Source organism: Panicum virgatum, chromosome 6N (genome assembly GCF_016808335.1).
Source record: "Panicum virgatum strain AP13 chromosome 6N, P.virgatum_v5, whole genome shotgun sequence".
NCBI lineage: Eukaryota > Viridiplantae > Streptophyta > Magnoliopsida > Poales > Poaceae > Panicum > Panicum virgatum.
Window position 1 is genome coordinate 12,250,225 of NC_053150.1, and position 10,255 is coordinate 12,260,479.

The following is a 10,255-nucleotide window of genomic DNA, read 5'->3' on the forward strand; positions in this document are numbered from 1 at the left end:
ATATATATATATATATATATATATATATATATATATATATGCGCTCACATGGTAAGGCACCACTACCTCTCATGTAGCAGATTTAGATAGGATATATATATTTCGTTATTTGACATCAGTAACTAGTTTAACTCTTTTCATTTGTAACTGCACACTTATTCGCTCCTCTTCTTCTTCTTCAAAACCAAACATAGCAACTTGTTTTTCTCTTGAATAGCCCCGTTTGGTTTCTCTAGAAGTAAAACTGTTCACCACTTTGACCGCTAATTAGGGGTATTAAATAAAGACAGTTTATAAAGCTAACTCCAGAACCATGCGCTAGGAACCCTGACGAATCTAATGAGGCCTTTGACCGCGTGATTCGATGATGGTTAGTGTAGCATTATTGTAGCTAATCATAGATTAATTATGCTCACTAGATTCGTCGTGCAAAGTTTCACCCATCTGTGAAAAAATTTTACAAATAGACTTCATTTAATACTCAATGCATGCAAGATTCCCTTCTAGAACTGGAATTCTAGAAGGAACCAATATACAAGAGAGTTGAGCCAAACATAGCAAATCCATATCATCGGAAGTTCATAACACACATTAATTGCATTTAGAAGTTCGAATCACGCTAATATAAACTGCTTGCAAGAGTGCCCGGGAGCGCAGGACTGAACAGACCAACACAAGCAGCGCAAAGGAGCACACGCTGAAGTGTCTTTATTGATAACCCACTGAAGAAAGGCAAAGCTACTGCCTCGGCCGTCAAGCAACGCGCAGCGCGTCACGGAGCACCGCGCGGAGGCGGTCCGCCTCGCCCCGGCGCACGGCGGCCGCGACGGTGCGGCCCCGCCCGCCGGCGTCGCGGTGCACGACGGCCGCGCCGCCGTCGCCGGCGCCGTCCACGGCGTACTCCGCGTGCGCGGGGCGCCGCGCACCGAGCTCCAGCCCGTACGCGTCAACGCCCTCGGCGTCCACGAACGTCAGGTTGGCGCCGTACACGACCGCGTCGGCGTCGTCCGCCCCCGCCAGCGCCGCAGCCGCGACCGCGCCGGCCCCGTCGAGGCTCGCGGCGGCCAGCAGCGCCGCCAGCTCCGCGACGTCGGCCGCCGCCGGCAGCAGGCCGGTCGGCGCGACGACGTGGCCGATGCGGTGCTCGTTGGTCAGCCCCAGGCGGCCGTCGCCTGTAGGCGCGGCCGCCGGGTCCGTAGTCTTCACGACGGTCACCGTGCGCGTCGCCTCCTCCTCCTCGGGACCCCGGATGGCGGCCACCGCGCGCCACACCAGCGCCGCGACCAGCTCGAACGTGCCCACCTGATGATGACGGCGCCCCGCTGGCGCGCCGAGCAGGAGGCGCTTCAGCTGCTGCTCGGTGACGTGGAAGGAGAAGGGCACCATTTCACAGGCGGTGGGGACCCTCCAGTCGTCGCCGACGGGCGCGGCGGTGGCCTTGACCGACGGTGGGGCCGTCGCGCCGGCAGGTGCGGCCGACGGCGGCTTGGTGTGCGGGTCGCGCAGGGTGGGTGCCGGGGCCTTCTTGCCGCTGAGGAGCTGCGCCCACGTGCTGAAGCAGGCGGCGGCGGAGCGGATGTCGCCGATGAGGTGCGCCCACTTGAAGCCGAGGGCCATCCCGCCGCACTTGAAGCTGGTGAACTGTCCAATAAATTGACACTTTGAGTTTTTAGTGCCAATAGTAATAAACTAATAACCATGAACAAGACACCATGAAATTTGTTAAGTTCGGAGGAAAAAAAAACACCATCAGTTCGATCTTAGGCCACAACATAAGCAATTAGACATGGACATGGTCTACAAGGTGCAATTTGAATCACCAATTTATATAAAATATAAAAATATTATATATTCTTCATATTTATTAGCATCAGCCTTATATTGCTTAACTATTTGTATTTTGAGCTACATACTATTGGTCAAAACTAAACAAAATTTGACTTAGAACAAATATTTTGTACTGATTTACTAGGACAAACATAAAACTACTTATATTTATATTTACGATTCCCTGATCATTATGTTATAAAAGGCGTGGTGGTGTGACGGTCGTTCAATGTCAATGATATAAAGTTTATTTTTTCTAAATGAAGGTTGTTCCTTATCATCATTGTACCTTTTCCCCTGTTTCTTTCATAAGCTGGTGGGCCATAGAAATCTGCAAGAACATGATTCAAGATTTTCCGTACGGGAGAGGACAAAGCCTTAATTTCATTTTACTTGCGCCATGTTCTGAAATTTAAAGATCGCTGTCTTGTGCAGCAGCTGGTGTTGAACAGAAAGAAAGCACTAGCTTCAAGTTAGTAACTAGTCCCTCCATTCTGAAGTATATAGGATCTTGAGTTCTTCCTAAGTACCGATGATACTTCCAGGTACTTTTGCTTTGAAATTTTTTCTGGCCGTTGATCAATGGAAGGTATTGACAAAAATTAAATTAAATTAGTATTCAGTTCTACTTTTTGGTATTTGGTCTCATATTTTTTACACCACCAGGTACTTTAGTCTAGATACTTCCAGATACTTTCTACTTTGACCACCGTACGATTCTGTCGGATGAACGACTCTTATTTTTTCAATCATTATAAAAATTCTCAAATTTATAAAGAAGAGTATTATAATATAGCAAGGCAAACTCTCCTAGTTCGTTTTTAGCAGGCCTATTAGGGTTTTGAAAAGTCAAAGTTCAAATAAAACGACTTCCAGCCAAGAAAGGTTTAAGATAAGAAAAAGTAGCGCAAAACAAGCTTCTCTTTTTTTTTTGAAGGACAAAACAAGCTTTTCTGCTTGCCTGAAACGACAAGTTTTAATGACTAGAGGTAGTAAAAGTTATTACACGAATAGATTCATATTTGAAATGTCCTTTTAATATGGCATCGACTTTGTAGCAACTGGTAATATATTTTTTAGAAGCGACTGGAAGTCCAAATCGGGATGCGGAGGACATAACCTGCACGTAGAGCAGCGGCGAGAAGAAGAGCTCCGGGCCGATGACCTTGTCGTAGGCCAGCGCCTTGCACAGGCCGCCGCGCTCCGCCTCCTGCTCCAGCCACTCCTCCACGGTGGCGTCGATGGCGGCCTCCACGACGCGCACGCCGCAGTCGTTGCACCGCACGTACGGCCGCCCCGCCGCCGCGCCTACCTCGCCGTCGTCGGCCGCCGGGCGCCGCCGCAGCCGGCCGCTGACGGGGAAGTACATGTCCAGCCACGGGAACATGGGCTCCTTGAGCTCCCGGACGGCCCCCGGCGCCGGGGCGCGGAACACGTGCACCGCGCGGAGGTAGTGCAGCTTGTGCAGCAGGTCGGCGTCCGCGAGCTCGTAGTCCACTGCCTCCCCGGTCACCGACCCCGGCACCACCGTCGACAGCCGGAAGCTGTGCACGGGCATGTCGCCGCCGCCGGCGAGCTCGGCAACCATGGCGCGCGTGGCGGTGTCGCTGCTGCCTCGGTTGCTGAGAGACTTGATTGAGAGCTGGAGGGCAGTGAACAACCAATGGGGGTCTGAACTTCCTACTTATACACCACACCGGCTTGCTTGATTGGTGTATCCATCGACCACATTGAAGTCTGAAGACGATTCATGAAGTCGATCCAATATTTTCTCCTTTTTTTTTTCTTCCCAACGTGCAGGTACAGAACGAACACTTTAAATTGAGCAATGAATATGAGTGAAAAATGGCTCTACTGTGCGACATTATATGGCTGTATAACTATGTACATGGTCTGCAATGTGCCACTCACGTGGTTCTCCATCATCACGTGTCGGTGAGACAAAATGGCATATATTGTTGTCCTACTACTAGTAAAATTTTACCCTGGAAACTAAGAATTCAAATGATGTTTAATTTTCAGGAATTTGACATATACTTGTTTCCGGAAACACTACTCAAAGGCTGATGAGTTTAACTTTCTTGAAAACAAAAACAATTAAGCTCACTCCTGATGATCTAAGCAAGTAAAATTTTGCCAGCAACAGAGATGAAACATGGAGGTATGGCAGCATAAATGTCAGTAAGCCAAGAGAGTGGGCCTCTGCATGGTGCCATACCAAGAATATTGCCATGTCCCTGTCCAGCTCCAGCAGTTGCCAGTGATGAAGCTTTGCTAGCTCAGAAGTAAAGGCAAGGTGTGATCTTTAGACCAGATGGTCACCACCAATCTTCGTTCGAGCGTTGGTAGTTCAGTAAAGGCGGTGTTTCAATTGTGCCTTCATTAGACCACCAGCTACCCAGCTCACCACAATAGATACTTGACAGGCATCGGCAAGTACTTGTAGAGTAGGCTGTAGGCAGCGTGCCTTGTGTCTGGAGAACAATTGAGACATTTATTTTAGTGTGAGGTATAACATGCCCAATGGTGAATAAGGTTTGAGGAAAAATGTCATTCTGTAAAATCTGGTTGAGCTCTTTTATACTATCACTCATTCTTATGAGAGAAACCCCGAAAACCTGGATGATGCGACACAGGAGAGTCCTCATTATTATTGAATATGATCAGAGGAAAAGAAGCGATACCATCACTCAACAAAAACATTGATTTGAGACGGACGAGCAAAACAGTGGCATATACATAGGCAACGGCTAACTAGGAAATTTAGAAGAATTGTGGTACAAATAATAAAAGTAATTCGAATATACAAAATTTTGCTATATTGTAAAGTTGTAGATTTTGAAATTTTAGGCAACTTTTGTGTTGATCATTTTTATTTAAAAATGTTTTGGTGTCTAAATTGTACGTACAACGGGTCGCATGTAGGTTTGTGAACGAGTTGCGAAAGGTTTTAAATTTTAAAATTTACTCTATAATAAAGTTGTTGTCAGTGTTTCGTATCACCGACGAGTAAATTTGTATGTGTGTCACGGTTTGGATGGTAGTGCAAGTATATGACACCAGATTTATACTTGTTCGGACTAAATGTCCCTACGTCCAGTTCGAACTCTTGCGCTCTTGCACTTAGTTCGTAGTAGGGATTACAAATAGACGAAAGTGGGAACAAGCTCCCAAGTCTCTGGGTCGCGTGCGAGTGAGTGTGTGTTGTGTTGGATTAGCCCACCCTCTCAGGGGCACCCCTCTTCCCTTTTATACCTCAAGGGATAGAGGGGTCAGATAAAAAAGGATAAGAGGTAAAAAGGAGGAAACCATGGGGATCAGATGTAACCCGACCCCTTTTACTCATCTGTCTGTCGTGGCGGGACCCACGATCCTTGCCGATGGTGATGGCAATCATTCGTCCCTCATTCCCGGTCCTGTTGTGATCTTGGCGGACGGGAATGGGCATGACGTACTATGGATGACGCCCCATTGATGATGTTGTTGTGTGCAGGGAATGGCCGCCCGGTCTCGTCCTCCGTCCGGATGGTCATCACGCTCTTGGCGCTGACTTCTAGGGGGGAGTGGTTAAGTAGTGCCCATCGGTGTGGTCATGTCGCGTCACCGCCCATCCCGTTTTGTACTGAGACATGGGTGATCGGTCACGTTCGCGCACGTGGATGCCTGACCGGTGGTAGTCTCCTATACTATGGAGTTGATGGATCGCCACGTGGCGTTGTGCGTCCCATCCCGCAGGGGTCGGGTGAGGCAGAGCCCTCCCGCGAGGTTCGAGCGAGGCAGAGCCCTCCCGCGAGGTTCGAGCGAGGCAGAGCCCTCCCGCGAGGGTCGGGCGAAGCAGGGTCCTGTCGCAAGCGGGCCGTGGGCCTTTCTCCTTGGCTTGGGTCATACCTGGCTGGCCGGATCGACCCCTGGCCGATAGGCCTTGGGCCGGCCTCATCGAACTGTACCAACTGTGCGTCTAACCTTCCAAATGTTTTAGCATTGACGGGCGGTTAGGGGGTATCCGTTACTTTTACCCCCATCAGTTGTAATTTTTGAATTTTTAATCAAACTCTATGTTGAGCAACTTTTGATTCCAATGCGTTTTGGTGTTCAAATTGTACGTATAATGTTGCTCATGTAAAAGTAATAATGGATGTAATGGGGTGTGGTTTGATTTAATTAAAACTCGAGAGTTCTTCAAAAAAATCCTAAGAGAGGACTAGGATGGAGAGTTGATTTTATGAAAAATTAATGTTTTCTTTGCAAATTTTCATGAACTTGAACTATTGCACTGCAGGTTGATTTCGAGAAAAATTGAGAGCTTTTTCTCAAAATTTTCTAAGAGAAAAGGTCGGACTGCGGGTTGATTTCTTTAAAGTTCGATGGTTTTCCTGCAAAACGATCGGGAAACACATGATTTAGACTGTTCGAACGTCCGGCGGATCCCATGGCCGGGGAAAGCAGGCGACGTAACCTGCTCCTCCTTTTAGTGTGAGAATCGTATTAAAAGATTAACTAGATTAACTAAGATTTCATGCAATACATAGGGTTTTTTTAGAATCACACAGTACAACGAAGACGCCCACAACACGCACGCACACTCACACCCTATGAATACACATACGCAAACCCTACCTCTATGAGCACCTTCGAAGGACTGAGCACCGGCAGTGTAACACCGGTAAATCTTAGGAAAATTCTAGAAAAATATGCGAGCACTTGGATTTGAACCCTGGTGGGTAGCGTATCACTGAACTGTTCTACTATTGGACTACAAGCCAATTCGCATGCAATACATAGGTATGAGCTGAAAATAAAAGAATCGAAGCTTACCTGGGCTACTTGCTCGGCCTGGCCTGCGTTGCCTCCTCCAGCCGGCCCGTGGACTACAGCTGCAAAGCTTGGCCTTGGGCCACGTGCAGCTGCCCCACGTGGCCTGGTTGCCCTAAGCTGGCCAGAGCCAGCGCCTCCCACGTGGGCTGCTTGGCGAGCCTGCTTCCAAGTTGGGCTGCAGGGCCCCAAGTTGGACTGCCTCGACCAAGGAGAGCTAAGGCGGTTTTTTCTTTTTTATATTTAAAAAAAATTAAAATTTCAAAAATATATGTCGGTTTTGGAAAATTTCAAAAATATACCCCGGTCGCCCTATGGGGGCGACAGGGCTCAAATATAATTTTTTTTCTTCAAATTTGTAATGAAGTCCCTGAAGAAAAAAAAGGGGGGCATGTCGCCCACCCCAGGGGCGACAGGCCAGTGGGCCCGCCAGGGGGGCCAGTCGCCCCTCCTGCGGGCGACAGGGGGGGCCTATCGCCCCCCCCCCCACGGGCGACCGGGTCAGGCCGCCTATATAAGGCCTCCCCCTCATTCCCTCCTCTCATTTGACCTCAAAAAATCCAAAAAAATCCAGAAAAAAGAGGGGTGAGAAGAAGGGAAGCGGCGAAGCTCTGCCGAATTCCGCAATTGTGATCTACCGGTAACTTTCGTATAAATTCGTTGATATTGTATAACAATTTAATTTAATTAGCAGATTAGCTGAATTAGATTTGGTGCTTTAGAACACTGGTTTAGTATTACAATTTAAGTACTATTACAGACTTTTTCAAATAAAATAATTATACATTAGAATAGAATTATGATAGTACCTTATTGATATTGCAGTATAAGACAATAGAATTATAACAGTACCTATATTTTCACGCATCGATTTGGTATACGATATGTGCATTGCTTAAATTATGGTTTGTTATTTGGCGCACCACACTATAGCGCCAATGTCTTCGTCAGGATCAACCTACATTCCGTGGAGCAAGTGTAAAGCCACCGTACCCAAAGGAATTGATGTGCCAATGTGCTTCTGCGGTTCGTTATGCAAGTTCATGCAATCTGAGGTTTTAGGAGATGACTACGGCATGAGGTTCTTTATGTGTGAGAACTACGAATATGATCCACCTAAGCGATATGGCAAAGACCGGGCCAAGATAGCAGGACAACATACACTATTTTTCTATATGACCTATGTCGTGGGGGTTCTAGGGGTACCCACAGCCGGGTGGCGGAGCGCACCCGCCTATTCCCAGTGAGGGAGTACTCGGGGAAGTACTAGGCGATGGGGCTGAATCTACGCTGAGACAAGGACTCAGGAACACACGATTTAGAGTGGTTCGGGCCGCCGGAGCGTAATACCCTACGTCCACTGGGAGATGTATTGTTCTTGGTGGTGTGTATGAACCTATCCTCTGCTGTTCTTGGATCTTACCCAGCCTGAGGTCTTCTAGCGGCGCCCCCTCCTTTTATAGACCAAAGGGGGGAGCGGATACATTGGACGTTGGGCCCCGACAGGTGGGCCCAACGCGACTGTGCAGCATACTGCGCAGAGTACTCAAACGACTATAGTAGTTGCGAATCTTTCCTCCGATATGCACACTGCTGCTCCTCTGACTCGGGGGGTCTTCTCTTGTCCCGTCAGCTAGGCGCCCGTTGGTGTAGCGCCGAGGCTATTATGTAGGCGTCATAATGGGAGAAGCCGAGCAGTCGCATTCTTCTGTCATGGCAGACTGGCAGGCGCGGAGTGGGCGGCGCCAGCGGCTCCACTACGCGCCTTGGTAATACGCGATCAATAGTCCCCCGTGGTCAAGGAATCGCCTCGGCTTTTGCTGTATCAATGCGGACGTTTACCTACCACAATGAATGCAGTGGTGGGTGAGACTTAGTATGGAGACCAAGCGGCCTTGTGCTTGTAGACACGTGTCGGCTCCGGACCGCCCCGAGGCAGGGCGTCGACTTCTCCCCTCAGAGAGGGGTCCGGTCACTATACAGGTGGTCCAGGACCTCATGAGGGGTCCGGGACTCCGCGGGGGTCCGGACTCCTCCGGAGGTCCGGAGCCCCAGCTGCTTGCGCTTGAGCGCCTGCCTCTCCCTGGACACGTGGCGACTCCGGACCTTCCCCAGTCGTGGAACGGGTCCGGATTGTTGTCGGGAGAACAGGACTTCGGACCGCAGGGGTCCAGCTGCTTGGATGTAGTCAAGGATAACTACAAAGGCCCTTGCCTAGACACAGCAAGAGGGGGTACCCCAGTCCTGGGGTACCGACTACCTAACATTGAGTTATGATTCTAACTTGTGTTGGACAAAGTCTCCTCCGCCTCTTTGTGATTTTATGCAGTGGTTCGACACCGTGCAGTCGCAGCAGGCAAAGGACATTGTGGAACAAAAAGCAAGATGGGCTGCAGAACGTTGGCGCCGAATGAAGCACGAGGAACAGCAAGAGGAGAAGCGCAACAAAGAGCAAGAAGAGATCCGCAAGAGGATGGAGGAGGTGGATCGTAAGGCGGCGGCCGAACGTGAAGCTGACAGGGAGAGAAAGCGAGAGCGGGCACGCCGTGCGAAGGAAGCCGGGCCCGAAGCAATTAGGAAGGGCAAATATCCTAGGTGCACTCAGTAGAGTAGTACCATGTAATCCCGGCATTTTACATTCCATAAGGCATGGTAGGTTTAGATGCAACAAGAAATTATCTTGTCGCGTGCACATGCCACTGCAATTAATTGTTTATGTTTTAAGTTGAGAGCTTAACTCTGTGTGTTGTAACCTTTACCATTTATTTGCAGTTGTAGCCGGGAGTCTATGAAATCTTTGAACTTTTCCTTAATACTTTCGGAGCTTTTCATGTCAATAGAATACTAAAAAACACACATTAATATAACGATAAGAATTAAGAACTAAGAAATACATCAGGGTATGCTGCTAAAAAGCTCGAATAGCTCAAAATAGGAACCATAGTGTATCTAGCTACGAGTACGAGATCACAGATTGCCACTGCTCAGCACGGCGATCACGGGTTTCCCAAATGTCGCATTCTTTGCCCAGACATACGTGACAAAAGACGACAACCCAATAGCAGTGCTCTTCCAACATTTCAAAAAGATGTGACAACACGGCAACCACACCAGCTCACCTTCAAAGCAGTCTCTCTGGCGAGGACGACGGACCTGTCATTCTACAGCGAAGGTCTGTGGCGTGTAGTGGGGAAGGCGGCATCTAGGCGCGATCGACCGAGCGGCAGTAATGCAGTGCTGTGAGTCTGCATGCACAGAGATGCATCGAGTAGTCATTTCGAGAATCGAATCTAGCCTTTTCAGTGTTAGGTCAGCTAGCCTCTTCACTGTGTTGTCATGTAGGTTTTTTAGGTGCATTTACACTCCACACTCCAGATATCAGACCTTTGTGCGCCTATAAATACTCCCAAGTTTGTGAACTCCCAGCACAACTCAAACACAAACCTCATTGTATACCCAATGTCTGGAGGTGGGTCTAGCGGGAAGAATTACTATGGTTTTGGGAAAGGAAAAGGGGGAAGAAAGGGAGACCCCATAATATGGGAGGGGCCTCTTGGACCTGATTCCTTTACTGAATCAGTGTTTGGGTTTCCGCTACAGCACAAGAGTGAATTTA

At 48.8% G+C, this 10,255-nt stretch overlaps 1 protein-coding gene across 1 annotated transcript; it reads right to left on the minus strand.

The window, feature by feature from the left end:
• Nucleotides 1-543: 543 nt before the first annotated feature.
• Nucleotides 544-3,590, minus strand: LOC120679094 (protein ECERIFERUM 2-like). Its single transcript, XM_039960599.1, has 2 exons — nucleotides 2,948-3,590; nucleotides 544-1,641 (listed from the first exon to the last, which is right to left on the minus strand). Exons 1-2 carry the CDS (start codon nucleotides 3,413-3,415, stop codon nucleotides 754-756), a joined length of 1,356 nt encoding a protein of 451 aa, XP_039816533.1. The 5' UTR covers nucleotides 3,416-3,590; the 3' UTR covers nucleotides 544-753.
• Between the last annotated feature and the right edge of the window lie 6,665 nt (nucleotides 3,591-10,255).

Bases quoted from the DNA above. Each gene is read 5' to 3' on its own strand.
- LOC120679094 (XM_039960599.1), bottom strand. From the start codon at position 3,415: ATGGTTGCCGAGCTCGCCGGCGGCGGCGACATGCCCGTGCACAGCTTC. The intron at 1,642-2,947 runs GTTATGTCCTCC...TTTATTGGACAG, and splicing joins CGCCGCTGCTCTACGTGCAG to TTCACCAGCTTCAAGTGCGG.